The sequence below is a fragment of the Odontomachus brunneus genome, unplaced genomic scaffold, assembly GCF_010583005.1.
Source record: "Odontomachus brunneus isolate Ranch 3 - 2012 unplaced genomic scaffold, Obru_v1 Obru_scaffold_201, whole genome shotgun sequence".
NCBI lineage: Eukaryota > Metazoa > Arthropoda > Insecta > Hymenoptera > Formicidae > Odontomachus > Odontomachus brunneus.
The window spans coordinates 456,663-472,422 of NW_022639651.1; the positions used below are offsets into that span (position 1 = coordinate 456,663).

The window sequence follows — 15,760 nt, forward strand, 5'->3', positions numbered from 1 at the left end:
TATATATATATATATATATATATATATATATATATATATATATATATATATATATATTGTCCAGTATTTGAATTATTTTTTAGATCATATGTAATGTAATTTAAATTCTTACACGTTGCCGCAACGTCTTTTCATTAGTGGCTGCACGTGTCAATAACTGTTTCACTTTGTCCAAAAGCTCAGATTTATGAATTAGCTGTTGCCTCAAAATTCTTAAATCCCCGTTATCATCCTCCTTTTGAGCTTTTTCTAACATAGTTACTCTCTGTTCAGCTAGTCGCAAATCTGATTCTAAACTTATTACACGCTTTTGAGATTCCTCATATTGCCTTTGAAGTAAAATGTTTCCCTCGACGATATTTGTTTTTCCCTACATCCAAAATGTGTAACCTTAATGATATATTAAAATATAGAAAAACAAATATATATTATATATCAAAAGAGAGGCTGGTTTACTTGATTGACTAGAAAATGAGTTTTCTTGGAACTAAATTTCAGTCTTTTATTCTCTGCCTGAAGTTTCTCAATGATTCGTTTCAATGTAAATATTGTTTTCTCCATTTCAAAGATAGACTTTTTAATGCCCGGTTCTCTCTCTGGTAAATCTTTATCTGACGATCTAGAGGTCGAATCAGACGATTTTTCTGCTTTTAATAATTTTATATATCTGTAATAATAATAATATATATATACAATAATATTAATTGTTTATTCCCTTATCTGCGTTTTGTAAAATAAGAAAAATGTTTAATTAATTAATTAATTAATAATTAATAAAAAATACTTTTCTAAATGATCCACTTTCTCTCGCAATCTCGGAGTATCCGAATTCGCCCTCTCTAATTCGAGTCGCAACTCAAAATTTTCACTTTCCAACTTGAGATTCATCTTTTCTAGAATATCTTTAGTCAGTTCTAATTTTTCCAGCTGGCTGATCACGCATACATTTCCCTATAAAATAACATTAAATAATAATCATCATAAAATCGACAAATATTAAAAAACATACGAACCTGAGAGACTGCTTCTAAAGCGACATTTCGACGTTTCAATTCTACTATTTCCAACATCAACTGTTCATTACCTTCCTTCCCCAAGCGACCAGTTAATTCCTTAACACGTTCTCTCAGTGTTAAGCATTCTTTCTCTAGTTCTTCTACTGTTTTACGTTGTACGCTCGACAGGAGTCTTGTTGACGAATCGCCAGATACGATATCGCTTTCACATTTAAGTCTACTTCTTAAATACCATTTCTCTCGTTCCATACATGAAACGACAGATCGAAGTTTCTCGTGATTTGCCAACAATTTCGCGTATTCATCGGTTTTCTCTTTAAGTTTCTCCTTTAATTTCTCTGCTGTTTGCTGCCATTTTTTCTGTTTCTCCCACAATGCAAGTTCTTCTGCGGTCTACAGAAAGAAGCACGCGTTAGAGACAGTAATGCATACATCGATATTCCGATACACACCTTAGCCTTTTTAGCTTCTTGCGCCTGATATTCACGGTCTAACTGAGTTTTCGTTTTATACAACTCTTCTTCCAGAGAAGCCACTTTACGCTCTAGTTGGGCTTCACGCTGCGATGTTTTCTTCTCCTGAGTTTTTATCGCCATGTATCTAAAATAAATTAAATATTCTTTGGACGTTATATATATTATATGCTTTATATCAATACTTTATATAATATACAGGATGTTTCCTTCATGATGACCCTTTGTGAGAACATAGAACAGATTGAGATGAACAAGAAAATTCTGTGCCGTTTTGCAATATTCGCAATAATAGTCGAGATATTAATTTAAAAAAGATTGGTGAATGATCACGCGCAATATGAGCTTTATCGCTCATTACATGCAGAAAGAAAATAGAATGACGTTTACAGCGCATAAGCGCCTAAAGCGAACGCAGCCATGATAGATGAGCTGCAATGGCGCCGTCTGCCGTTGTATACTTATACATTAAATCAAATTGAACAAAAAAGTCCTCTACCATTTTACAAATGACCACATAGATTTTTAAATATTAAAGAAAATTGTTACATATATGATTGTATACCATAATGCACAAATTTTCTTTAATTAATATCTAAAAATCTATGTGGTCATTTACAAAATGATAAAGGACTTTTTTGTTCAGTTTGACTTAATGTATAAGTATACAACGGCAGACGACGCCACTGCAGCTCATCTACCATATTGCGCGTGATCATTCACCAATCTTTTTTAATTAATATTTCGACTATTATTGCGAATATCGCAAAACGGCACAAAACTTTCTTGCTCATCTCAATCCGTTCTACCTCAATTCTACGTTCTCACAAAGAGTCATCATGGAGGTCTAAGACACCCTGTATATATTACATACAGAATGTCACATTTTATTTTTATCAGTCAAATGCTTTGTTTGATTTTTACAAAATCAATAGGAATATTCGCTAAAAAAGTAAAACCAGGACAACATATACCTGCGACTGAGTTGCTGTTTCAAGTCGGCTATTTCATACTTGTACATCTTTTCCTTCTCCATTAAAGATTGAAGCTGCCGGCGCAAAATATCTACTTGATTTTGTTGTTGCACTTGATCACGATGGCTAGTATATGCTGTCTCGTTCGTCTTCGTATCAACCCGAGCTGTCATTTGTTGAGATCGGCCTACAGACTCCATTAACTCAATTTCATTCTACAATATGGAAGAATAACAGAGACTTAATAATCATATAACATTATTCTGCAAATTGACAATGTAATTTAACATCATATAATAATCGTACCTGCAATTGTTGACAGGTAAGACTTAACTCGTGTATTTTGTCATCTTTCTCTTGTAGCTCCTTCATCAGTGAAATATTTCCTTTCGTGAGCAACACGCGATTTTCAGACAATTGTTGTCTGAGCATGTCGGCCTCGGCCTGCCATTTATTCAATTCACCGCGATAGCTTTCGAGTTCAGTTTTATGTTGTTGCTCTAATCTGTGAAAGTTAAAATTATTTTCAATGTTGTTATTGAAAATATAATTAAATTTACTAAATGATATTGTTTTATCATTAAACAAACCTTTCTCTCATACGATCCATATGTTTCAATCTTTCTTCTGCCAGTCGATGCCAACGATCACTTAATTCTTTGCTAATATTTAATTCTGCCTCGCAAGTAGACACTTTTTCTCGTAGCCTAACAATCTCTTCCTCTTGCGCGGCACTGCTCTTCTTTTTGGATGTGTTTTCATTGGATGTCGAAGCCAACGCCTTTCCGTGAACATTGTTCACAATCGATTCTTCGTTTCTTCTGATCTCACTCTGCATGGCGAAGATACGGTCGTGCAAATTCTTAATCTCGTCTTGAAAACGACTGGCTGCCCGACTATGTTCATCCCTGTCCTCTTTTAATAAATGTTGATACCTCAAAATGGTCTCCTCCTTTTGAGAGATTAATTGTTGCAAACTATTTATCGTTGATTTCAAAGCCAACTTGTCGGTGCATTCAATGTCCGTGGTACGCGACTGAGACGCCAACTCATCGAGTGCATTTTGCTTTTGGATAAGACACGAATCTTTTTCCTCGATTACCTTAGTTAAAGTATCCACTTTTGTTTGACACTCCACTAATTGTGATTCGCACTTGACGAGCATTGCGGAGCGTTCTGATACAAGTTTCAGTGCGTGATCCAGCTGCTCGTTAAGATGCGTAGAACTCTTGCTCTCTTCTTCTGTATTACTTTCCGCATCTTGGAATGTTTTCTCCATAGTTTCACTCGGTTCAGATGGCTTTCGAATATCTTCCGAAACCTCGTTTTTCTTCACTGTATGTTCTATTTTTTCATTCAGACAACAGGTGTAAGGATCTGTTTGAACACCGATTACTTGAAATTCCACCGCTACTTGAACAAACTTTGTCTCCAAATGCGGTACGTTAATTTGAAGTTGATGATCTTGTTGGGGATACCAAGCTCTCTGAATATTCATCATGTCCTGTTCCATGCCGGCAATTACTGACTCGTGTTCATTGAATTTGCTGTTAGCTATTTGAAGCTCATGCTCTAAGTGAGCTATTCGTCGTTTGTATTTGAAATCCTAGTTAACAGATACCAAAAATTTTTGTCTTACACAAATTTAACCTAAATGTAACCTATGATAAGAAATTAATATAAGATTTGAAAAAAAATGCGATAAACTTTTAAATCCAAGTTATTAACCTATCACTAATTACTAACTGATTTAATGTGATTTTGTCAATTTTATTATTGCAAGTTCTTATACTTAATTATATGATAGTTCTTATACTTAATTATATGATATAAACATACACTTAGTGTCTGCTGCGAAGTTTCCGCAAAATGTTCCATTATATTTTGAGCGTTACCGGCGCCAATTTGTTGTTCCAATATATCTTTCAGACGCTCGACAATCTCAAGACGTGTAGACAAGAGTTGCTGTTCATATTTCACATCTTCATGGCATTTTTTTACTTTTTGCATTTCTGAATCGATATCTCGTCGATCCATCTTCAATTTTGCAGCTAGTGCAATTACTTTTTCCAGGCTACTTAAAGAAGTCGATCCTGCATACTGGCATTGTAAAAAATATATAATATCCATATAATACCTAGAATAAACATTACAGAACGTTAGAATATATTTTCTGTATAAACGCATGTATAAATAGCTAAAAATATAATTCTTTTGATTTTACTTGCAACGATTGTCACATCGTTTCCGATAATCTTGTATATAGCCGCGCATTTCTTCACATTTCTTCTTAGAGTTGTCGAGCTCTTGCTGCGTGGAAGACAACTTATTCTGCAAACGCGTTTTCTGTGCCGTTAATTCCATTTCCGATATCTTTTTACTCGTAAGCTCAAAATCGAGTCTCGAAATAGTGGCCTTATCTTCACTTACAGCTTGCAAGTCTAATATTTGATGCCTGAGACTGTCTAATTCTAGCGTTTGCAATGAATTTAGCGAATACTGCAATTGAGCTTCTTCTTGAGAAATTTGTAGCACTTTCTTCAAATTTTCATTTTCTATAGTGAGCTGAACATTTATATTTTGAAGCTCTTGTATATGATTATCATTCACTTGGATAGTTTCCTGCAGCGCTATTTCCTTAGACAATTTTCGATGCATCTCGATCAGTTTCTCCTGCAGTTCAGAATTAGAAACGGTAAGTCGCTTAACGTTGTCTTCACATTTTGTCAACTGAGTTTGTGTTATCTCGTGCATTCTAGTCATCTGATCCGCTCGTTGTCTTTCAATCAATTCTTTGGTTTCTATTTCTTTTAAGCTCTGCTGTAAATTATCGGTCTCGCGATCATCGACTTTCCGCAAATCTTCCACAAGTTGATATTTCTCCTGCCTTATCGTTTCCATCTCGGTTTTCCAAGATAATATCTCATTGTAATCAAAAGACGTCGTCTTGGTTTCTAACAAAGCGTGATAACGTATATTCAATTCCTCGTGTTTCTCTTTTAATTCGTTATGCACCGCTGCACTTACAGAATTGTACAAATTACTCTGTAAAAGTGAAATTTCTGATAGCAATGTTTTATTGTATTTAGTTGCGTCCGCAAGGGTCTTGTTTAGTTCACTCTCTTTTTTTATTATTTCCTTTTGACACTCGTACAGTCTACTAGTTTCCTTGTTGAGTAACTGTTGAAGACTAGTATTTTTCCTATTTACGATAATTACTTCATTGATGGCATCTGCATACTCTCTTGTTTTTATCGCGAATACTTTCTGAATTTCGTTATCACCACTTTCTATAATCTGTAGATCTTTCTTATAAATGTCTAGCTGCTTCTTAAAACTATCTATCTCATCCTTCAATTCGTTGTTCTCTTGAACTAAGCGATCTTTTTGCTTTTCCCATTCCTCTGCTTCATTCTTATATGCCGTTTGCAAAGCTTTCATTTCCGTAAGATATATCGTCATCGCTTCGTCTTCTTCGCTATACTTCTCGTACAATTTCTTGACGTCTATATTTCTATTTACTGCTAAATCTTGCAATATATTATCTTTCTTTTGCAATTCTTTCCTGTAAACATGTGATCAACCATTCATAAGTTATAAAAGGAAAACAATACATAATACATAATACAACAATATATAATGCAATGATAATAACACTTTAATAAAAAAAAAATTGAAATACCTCAGCAGTTTAAGTTGCGATCTTAATTCAGCATTACTACCTTGTACCACATTAAGCTGTCCCTGTAATCTCATAGCTGGATGATACCAACCAGCTAAATGTCTAACATCTAAAGCTTCCAATAACCGTTCCAATGTATTGGATTGTATTTCCACTCCGCTCTTACCTAAAACAAGAAATACACGAAATTATCATGTACTTATTTTTGAAGTAGTTATGAAAACTCCAGGAATATAGTAATATCCCATAAAATCTGCATAAAAAAAAACAAGAAAAAATAAACAGATTTAATATATTTACACGTCATATTATAAAAAATAGAAAGATACTAACTAAGTAGAGGAGAGATCTAAGGTGTCATAAAATGGAAATGTGTGCAACACTTAAAGTACCATTAAAGTTAGTGAAAATTCACCATCTTGATTGTGTATACTGTCCATAATCTCGTGCATGCCTGTTCTAAGCGCTTCGTTTTCTTCTATAAGTATCTGAATATTTTGATTAAGTTCGAAAGTGTCAGTTTTGGAACGTACTTGCATATTTTCCGATTCCGCTAATTTAGTTGAATGTAAAAACTGATCACTAGAATCACCTAAATTATCTGAAATATCTAATATCTTCTCAGACTTGCTTAATTTGTATTTTAACATCCTTATCTACAAAAATGAGAAATTCATAAGTATTCTGATATGCACCACAACCATTATATGTTTCAAATAGACACATGTGTTACACAATTTTGATTCAAATGAATCAATTTATATCTTACATAAATTATCTTACATCTGACTTTAATTCTAAATTTTCTTCTACAAGGTTTTTATTTTGCTGAACAAGTTCTTCTAATTTTCTTGATTCTTCTTTTCGTTTCGCAACAACGCTTTTAATTGATACCGATTCATCCTCTGGAATCCCTAACTTTTCTCTGTGATACAAAAAAGTAACATTAAAGTATCTTCTTTTACGCATGTTATAAATTAAGAATCTTGACAATTTTACCTAAGAGTTAAAATTTCCATCTCTTGATACGAATTTAGCATCTCAAGTTTATTAACGACATTAACTAAATCTTCTATATGTTCATTTTTGTAACCCAATTTAACTTTTAATTCTTTAATTTCGTTTAATGCTTTAGTTAAAGCTTCATTTCCCTCCTCATATTGTTTTAATGTACACAGCACATCGCACAACTATATATGTATAAATTTTTATTATTTAACAAATTTATTATTATTTATAATAATACAAAGTATACATACAGAATGTCTCTTTCTTAGAATTAATTATTAAATTTGTAAAAGTAACAAGTTGTTTTTGCATGGAAGATATCATTTTTCAACAAAGAATATAATAAAGTAATAACAACAGCACCATGATACATTCTGCATATTATCTTGTGTAAAAATAAAATTATAAATGTATATCACACCTTGCTACTCTGAGATTTGGCATCTTCTTGCGCTTGGGATAATGCATCCTCCAAATTAGAAATTTTTTCATTTGCACTTTGTATTCTTTTCAACAAATTTTTCTGTTCTTTTCGTTTGTCGTTTTTCATAGGCCTGTGAAATAAATAAAATTAATACTTTAAAAACAAGCAATTAAATAATTAAATATACTTGGAAAATATCTCTTACTCCTGTACTTTTTGTTTTAATTTGTCTATAAGTGTAGCACTCTCATTTATTTCAACAACTGCTTCAGACAGTTTAGTCTTCAACTCAACTATAATTGCATCTCGGCGAATTATTTCGTCATTTAGATGAATAATTTCAGATTTGTTTTCTTCTTTAACCGATGTAACAGACTGCATTAAAGATTGTGATAAGCTTTCTTTTAAACGTGTAATTTCATCATCCTTCTCATTCAATATGTCCTTATAACAAAATAATAATATAAATATATACAAACACATTATGATCCTATTTTTTTAATGTTTCATTAAATTTAAATTTCTTTCATACCTTCCACTCAGATATTCTAGCATCAATAGCTATACCAAATTCATCTAAAATTCTGTCTCTGTCTATTTGTTGTGCAGTTACTTCTCTGATTTGAATAACCAAAGCTGCATTTTCCTGTTCAAATTTCAACATTTTGTCTACAGAAATATAACATAAAAACATTATAATAAATATAAGATTTATATTTATTTAGAATGCGTTAAACATATTATGTTAAAACTATGAACTATTCTCATAAATACCTTTATATTCTGCATCTCTTATTTGAGCGGAACGTAATTCCTCAGTCATTTCATTCATTTTTTCTGTTGCATCTTCCATTTCATCTTTCAATGTTGTTAGCCGTCCCTTAAGAATACTATTTTCTTTATCCAAACTCTAGAAGAAAAAAAATCTTAATATTATAGCAGAACTAACTTCCTAATTCTTTATTATTTGTATTTACCTCTAGTTCTATCATGAGAGTCTTAATTTTCTCATTTTTTCCTTGTGTATCTGTATAAGTATGTTCCAATAAACCTACATTCTTTATATATAAAATCTCAATTAATAAAAAATATTTTAAGCTATAAAAAATATATTATAAAAACTTACCTTGCTAAAACCATTGGATTCTTGTCTCGTCACGGATTTATCATGATCTGTCAAAGTAATAGTAATATAGATCCTTTTTGAGATTAATATCTCTCTCTCTCTCTCTTTCTCTCTCTCTCTCATATAGTAACTACTATCATAAATGCAAATTACCTTGAATTTTTCGTTTGGCAGCTTCAGGACGTAGCGAAACTATTGTTTCCTTTAATTCACCACATTCAAGGAGCAAGGCTTCTACCTAATATCAATAAATATATTAATATTAAATTAAATATATTAAATATTAAATTAAATATATTAAATATTAAAGAAGATAAATTATATAATATAAAAATATATTTTTAAGTAAATTCTTTTCATAATAAAAAATTAAACTATCAGATGATATATGATCAAATATTGTATCATAAATAAACATGTTATATTACTGCATATAGTAACACATATTTTTAATAGTTTTAATAGTTCTAATAGGCTTGCATTCACAAAACAACCTAATAATATGCGATTTATTGGGTTTTTTTCAATTTTTTCACAAAACAATGCAGTTGAATTATATCATTAACTAAGTAAAAGTGAAAAAAGATACGTTTTTTTTTAATATTATGGAAATATCGGAATCTCAGACAAAGAAGAATGCACGTAACCGAAAATCCGAAAATCAAATCTAATAAATCTAATAGCAAAAGCTAATTGCTGAAAGTAAGAACACTGGAACAATTATAATGCATATCATTACAAAACTATCTGATCTATTTTTAAATATATATTAATACAAATACGTAATAAATAATTTGATCTTTACTTGATTATCTTTATAAGTCATGATTTCTTGCGATAGTCTCATGAGCGTTCGTAAACTCTGTACATCGGTTATCTCGTCTACATCGCATCGAACTACAGCAGGAAAAAGATCTTCGATTTCCTCATCCGTTAAAGATGAAGCATTTACAGATAATATCCGATCCCAGTCTGTGTGAACCATTTTTGCGATAATAATTAAAAAGTGGAACACATACAATCTTTCACCACAGGGAAGTCTGAAAACAGCAGAGAACACAAACTAACTTCTCTTGAGGTGCATTCGGAAAACATCACCTGGCTGCTCTCCCTCTCTTTTCATTTCATTATCGTATCTCTCTCACTCCAATGCAGCGGATGCTCCCAGGTGATGTTTCCAAAAGTACCCTTGAAAGAGAGATAGTTTTCTACGCCATCTGCTCTTGGACCCGAATGTGACCAAACTAAAATAGCCAATTTATAATATTTAAAGGATAATGTAGAGTATATCATTACCATTAAAGAGATAAAGTCGATGATGTATTCGAACAATGTCGATAAGGTAGAAACGATTGTCACTAACGCAATTACACTACCCTTTTTTTCTATTTCTTGCACATACAGATCTTACGTAAATGTGTGTTGCTTTTACCATTTTTAGCGGAAAACCTAATCACATACGTAGAAATTTTTCTGCAAACTTTTCAGATATTCTTAAGCTTCTGAATTCAGATGCGAAAAGGTACAGCAAAGTTTTTTAAAATTTATTTCTGTTTGGAGCATCTACACTTACACGATATATAAAAACTGTGAAACTTTTGGATTAGACAAATATTACGCTAACAGCATGAGATTTTATATTTCAAATTTTTTTTTGTTTTCGTCATATATTGAGCAATGCTCCTATTTATTTTTGCACGTACTTGCGTAAGAATATTTGTAATTTTGCAGAAAAAATGTCAATATTCTGTCGGCAAAGACAGCTTTCAACATTTTTCAGCTTCAGCAACCCTCTAACTTAAGGCAGTATTTATAACAAAAATGATTTAAAAAATACATATATTACATATTTTTTATGTACGAATTTGTTGTATATTATAAATATCACAATTTAATATATTATTTCTTCATATAAAATGTATTATATTAAAAATGTCTAAAGTTCTTGAATCTAGCAAATGTTAAAGCACTACAACAAAATTTACTATAAAAGCGTTCCTAATTGTCTTGCGTTGACGTATGGCACATAACATCAAAGAGGCATTCTTCGTCGCTATCTGGATATATATCCTTCATAATAGATATTGGACATGGCTTGTCACTAGGGCAGCTTGGTAAATATAGTGGCTGTTCTTGAAACATAAATAGAACACTAGGACCCTGGGATACGCAACTAGGAAAAGACAAAATCAGATAATTACATATATGAAAACATACGCGACTTGACACACATAATATTAAAATAGAAACATACTCATATAAAACGAATGCGATATTAGATGCAAACGCATCAATAATACTACTTTTCCATGCTCTTTCATCTTCCCCGTGTAAAGTAAAAGAATCATGCATTAAAGGATGTGTGTCTTTAGCTACTCCGATTAAAGCTAGGAATTTTAGAATGGCTCCAGAATGAGTAAAATAAACCGTTGTTGTTGGACTTTCCTTAGACCTGTAAAATAAATCATATTCTTTGAGTGTATCGTATATTTACGAAAGTAAAATTGTATTTATTATTGAAAGAACGTACGAAAGAAAGTCAAACATGTCTTTTAAGACAGGACATGCTTGTTCATACGTTAGCTGATATCCATATCCATCGATCCAATAGAATTCTAAATCTTCTGCAAATTCAAAGACCTGTAAAATATAAATTTAAAAAATTAAATATAAAAAAAATGATTTCAGAGAAATCTTTTTAAATAAATTAAAATTTTTGACACACATTTTAATCTAACTTATATATGCACAAGTAAAATGTATATTGTTCATTGTTCATTTGACCTTAAAATCATTTAAGGAAAACATCTTGCACCAAGGAGACACTATACTTTGGTCCCAAGCAGTCTCAAAGGCACACATGGTGTGCATTAAAAGTGCAGTCTCTGAAGCATGTAATAACTATGTTTAATAAAAAAAACAACACTGAATAAGAACAAATATGTATGTATCAAATAATTATATGCTAACCATAATTAACACTATGGCCAATATAATTTTTAATATTATCCAACATATCAGTAACAAACTTGCTTTCCAGAAATTTTTTCTTTTCTGCTCTTGCTTTTGGATTCTTATCAACTTCCTGATGCCAGCGAGGACAAGCTTTGTAAAACTAAAAATAAATAATTATTTAAAGAAGTGGAGCATACAAAAGAAAGAGAATAATTAATAAGTCACATCTTAGAATTTAGAAGTATTAAAACAAAATTACCCTTATAATTGGGTCTTTATATATTGGTTCTGGATACCAAACACATTGACTATTTCGCCAACCAAATAATCCAGCAGCAAAGTGTCTTGCACTCTCTTCTGTGCGTTGAGTTGAGGTGTACCTAAACTAAAACTCAACAGTTGACAATCAAGGAACATAAATTCATATTTAACAACTATTTAGTCACATACTTTGTAGGTCTGATTACTATAGATTTCTGGCATCAAAGAAGGAAATCTTGCTTGATACCTCTCTCCAAGATCAACCATTTCATTTTCTCCCTCTGGTGCTAATTTCATTGTATCATTTGGAGTCAACAGTGGTCTCCACTTCTTAAGTAAAGCTATGTCATCAGCCGATAATCTTGTTCTACCTTCTTCATAATTTTTTAATATTAAATATTGCAGTTTTGGTAATTCATCTAACATACGAGGTATATACTTTTTGCCTGGATACCGAGTCCCATGCCGTAGAATCAACCAAATTTTTTTCTCTACACAGCCTGTAACAAAAAAAGAAGTTTATCAATATGCAAACATTCATAACAAGTAACACTGAGGATAAAAATATCTAAAAAATAGTATATATATTCTGTGAATACTATATAATATTATAATACTATAGAATACTATAATAACATATTTACTTATGAAATTTCTCCAAATAAGAAAGTGTCTATTTTCTTAAAACCTTAAGAAACCTTTAACTTTTTATGAAAGCAATTGTTTATTCTATTTAAATAAAAAAATTTAAATTTAAGTAAATATGTTATTAGAGAGTATTCATCAAATAAATATTAACTATTTTTTTAAATATTTTTTTCTCTCAGTGATCTCTGAAAACCATTAATTTTATAGTATATACCTGAGTATTTTATTGATGTGTCATTATAATTAGCTACACATCTATATGGAGTTTTAGATCCTAGCTGACATTTGTAACTATCATCTTTGATAGAAGAATTAGAAGTAAAAGAAATATTTGTAGTTATTATACACAGTATAATAATTATCGCAACTAGTTTCTCAAGCATGTTGTTTTTATAATACTGCAATCACATCACAAAGTTTACAACAATTTTATATATGTATATCTTCTACTGCATGAGATATATACTGTATCTGTGAAAAAACAAGTATATATTTCATAATTTGCAATCTTCTATTTTAAATTATGTTCTACATAAATAAATTATATTTATATATAATTTATATATAATTAGACACATACACAGAAATCGAAAAAAATTATCATTGTCAATATTAAAATGTCAAAAGCTTGCAGCAATAGGTGCGTTCAGAAGACACAACTGTTGTACAACGGTTGAGTAAAGGGACGTCTACATTGAAAGTGAATAGCAAGAAGTAGGAAGCAAGAGTAAGAAATTGACCAACCACAGTCGAATGTGAGAAGAATAATCAACTATGATTGGTCAATTTCTTATTCTTACTTCCTACTTCTTACTGCTTACTTCCAATGTAGACGTCCCTTAACATGTTAAGCGAGCAGACGCCATTTTTGTGAACAGTTTTCAGATAGGCTCTGTGAGCATCATATATGTAATACTACTATATTGCTAAAGGAGAGAGAAGTCCGGCCCCAGAACCGCGGTGCGGGAATATATATTTCTCTCTCTTTCTGAGTGTATTATGAACGTTATATACATGCATCAGATAGATCGTATCCGCCAATGGGAAAATAAAATTTATTGTACAAAATTAAATTGCATGTAATAGGTTATATCAGAGAGAAACCTGAGAGCGGCCACGCCATACGTTTTGGCCGACACCGATTTTTACGCTGTTCGATGCGCCATCTGCACCCATTTTTTAGGTGGAACTACGTTCCCTACACCCTTTTTCAAATATTGCCGGTAAAGTGTTGATTTGTTGTGTGTCCATTTTATGCCCATTTTCTGGCGATTCGTGTCCGTGTTAAGCGCATAATTGCGTGATTGAAAACATGAACTGTCCATGTTCTTAATCATATAATTATGCGCTTAGCACGGACACGAATCGCCAGAAAATGGGCATAGAATGGACACGCAACAAATTGACACTTTACCGGTAGCGTCTGAAAATGGACGTAGGGAACGTAGTTCCACCTAAAAAATGGGTGCAGATGGCGCATCGAACAGCGTGAAAATCGGTGTCTGCCAAAACGTATGGCGTGGCCGCTCTCAGGTTTCTTTCTGGTTATATATACCATGGTTGCTTTCTAACAAGAGATACAAGTCGACACAAATATCATTCTATCTTTGTTCCATATTTAGTAAGTAAGAAATAGCATGTTCGACTGGCTCTGAGTTAACCCACTCTGTAGGGTGCGTTCAGATTCTCTACCTGAGTGCACTATAATACTAGAAGTGCTATATAATATGTAACATATACTATAGTGTTTTTAGTAATAGAGTGCACCCGAATGAGGAATCTGAACGTAGCCTAGAGTCCCTATAATCAGAGTCTGGCCAATAGGGTGCAAGTTCTGATTGGTTGGCAATTTGTGGCTACTCCCGCTCATATTTGAATCACGATAACCTTACCCGTATCATTACAGTGTGTTGCATTTAAGAAATAAAAAACAAATAAACGTTGCAAAAGAATGAAATATCAGGTGTATTCATTTTATGTAACAGTTGCTAATAATATATATTCAGCGATAAGAACTTCTCCTGGTAATAATTTAATGCTATTCTCAGTTAATGAATTACGGTGACTGGACTCAAAGTCTGCAAACAAAAAATTGTGTTGACTAGTAAACTTAAATATCTCCAGTACTCTATCATAAATGAATAAATAATAATGTTTACATAGACAAATGTGGTTAGGGTTATTTGAATCTCATGCTCTTCAAGTCCCACATAACTGACAAAATTGTTGCAACTTTTGTTTTCCATAATAGACGCCTGACGATATTTTAATATTAACTGAACGCCGAAATTCACGGCTTATTACAACTAGATCATGTAAACAATAGCAAACAATATTGAAATAACTCTGTGTTTAACTTCTCTCTTGTCGTTTCTATCATATATATACTGACAGTATAAGAAATTCTTTGTGGATAATAATTGTTTAGATATAAGCAATGAAAGAAAGTTTAATATAACTTTTATAGAAACGTACTACTAGTTGTAATAAGATAGCCAGTGATAAATTATTATTGTTTAGTAGATAATTTATTTGTAAAATTATTGAAATTACTTAGCAGCAATAATTTATCAATGGCCAGGTTAGGCGACAGTTTCCCGAAAAGTAGAGGGGATAATCTTGGTATCAAAGAAAATCTCTACACAGTATAATTTAAAGATTCTGTTCTTTGTAACTGCATTGCTAAATTGGTGCAATAAATTGAAATGAGGCAAGTATACGTTTTCTCACTCTAACCTTTTGTATTAGTTCAGCAGTGCAGTTACAAAAAACAGATCTTTAAATTATATCGTGTAGTGATTTCTCTTGGTACCAACATTATCCCCTCCACTTTTCGGGAAACTGTCGCCTAACCCAATGGCCAAAATATTACATCCAGTAACACCCCGATAAAAAATGTTTTATGCAGAATGAGATATAAACTTTGTCCATATATTATTATGTATTGGGTGTAGAACTTAATTCGGTCCGTTTTTTTGCTTGAAAAACGCATTTATTTGAATGATAAAATGAATTAATACATTATTGAAAGTATTGTCCATCGCTAGCCACTACTTTTTCCCATCTTTCTGGCAATTTATGGATTCCGTCGCGGAAGAAGCGTTCATCTTTTGAAGCCAAGAATGAATCGAGCCAATTTTTGATACCCTGTTCTGAAGTGAAGTGTATTCCAGTCAAAGCGTTCTGCATCGAT

General features: G+C 31.9%; 2 protein-coding genes across 6 annotated transcripts in view; both read right to left on the reverse strand.

Moving 5' to 3' along the window:
* Window positions 1-9,877, reverse strand: part of LOC116852072 (centrosomal protein of 290 kDa-like) — a 10,780-nt gene extending 903 nt beyond the window's left edge. Inside the window, exons 1-22 of one of the 5 annotated variants that reach the window (XM_032832072.1) lie at window positions 9,509-9,877; window positions 8,857-8,941; window positions 8,704-8,750; window positions 8,555-8,635; window positions 8,352-8,487; window positions 8,110-8,246; window positions 7,783-8,021; window positions 7,575-7,707; window positions 7,145-7,335; window positions 6,929-7,070; window positions 6,561-6,801; window positions 6,146-6,311; window positions 4,688-6,028; window positions 4,303-4,600; window positions 3,054-4,069; window positions 2,770-2,968; window positions 2,464-2,678; window positions 1,469-1,616; window positions 1,014-1,409; window positions 785-951; window positions 457-667; window positions 113-370 (exon numbers count right to left, since the gene is read on the reverse strand). In XM_032832072.1, coding sequence (XP_032687963.1) covers window positions 113-370; window positions 457-667; window positions 785-951; window positions 1,014-1,409; window positions 1,469-1,616; window positions 2,464-2,678; window positions 2,770-2,968; window positions 3,054-4,069; window positions 4,303-4,600; window positions 4,688-6,028; window positions 6,146-6,311; window positions 6,561-6,801; window positions 6,929-7,070; window positions 7,145-7,335; window positions 7,575-7,707; window positions 7,783-8,021; window positions 8,110-8,246; window positions 8,352-8,487; window positions 8,555-8,635; window positions 8,704-8,750; window positions 8,857-8,941; window positions 9,509-9,688 — 6,027 coding nt within the window. In that variant the 5' untranslated portion in view covers window positions 9,689-9,877. Of the gene's footprint in view, window positions 1-112; window positions 371-456; window positions 668-784; window positions 952-1,013; window positions 1,410-1,468; window positions 1,617-2,463; window positions 2,679-2,769; window positions 2,969-3,053; window positions 4,070-4,302; window positions 4,601-4,687; window positions 6,029-6,145; window positions 6,312-6,560; window positions 6,802-6,928; window positions 7,071-7,144; window positions 7,336-7,574; window positions 7,708-7,782; window positions 8,022-8,109; window positions 8,247-8,351; window positions 8,488-8,554; window positions 8,636-8,703; window positions 8,751-8,856; window positions 8,942-9,508 lie in introns of those variants that run through there. The other 4 variants (XM_032832073.1, XM_032832074.1, XM_032832075.1 and 1 more) reach the window with 4 other exon arrangements.
* A 664-nt stretch (window positions 9,878-10,541) lies between these two features.
* LOC116852083 (multiple inositol polyphosphate phosphatase 1-like) lies at window positions 10,542-13,255 on the reverse strand. The gene is made up of 9 exons (XM_032832086.1): window positions 13,148-13,255; window positions 12,782-13,038; window positions 12,109-12,419; window positions 11,918-12,043; window positions 11,674-11,818; window positions 11,488-11,588; window positions 11,234-11,343; window positions 10,958-11,155; window positions 10,542-10,876 (listed from the first exon to the last, which is right to left on the reverse strand). The coding sequence occupies exons 2-9, from the start codon at window positions 12,948-12,950 to the stop codon at window positions 10,702-10,704; spliced, it is 1,335 nt and encodes a 444-aa protein (XP_032687977.1). The 5' UTR covers window positions 12,951-13,038; window positions 13,148-13,255; the 3' UTR covers window positions 10,542-10,701.
* Between the last annotated feature and the right edge of the window lie 2,505 nt (window positions 13,256-15,760).

What these genes read in the sequence shown, in the direction of transcription:
- LOC116852083 (XM_032832086.1), bottom strand. Translation starts at nt 12,950, where the DNA reads ATGCTTGAGAAACTAGTTGCGATAATTATTATACTGTGTATAATAACT. An exon ending in TGGCCATAGTGTTAATTATG is followed by an intron (nt 11,589 to 11,673) that starts GTTAGCATATAA and finishes TACATGCTTCAG; the next exon opens with AGACTGCACTTTTAATGCAC. An exon ending in TTTCCTTAAATGATTTTAAG is followed by an intron (nt 11,344 to 11,487) that starts GTCAAATGAACA and finishes TATATTTTACAG; the next exon opens with GTCTTTGAATTTGCAGAAGA.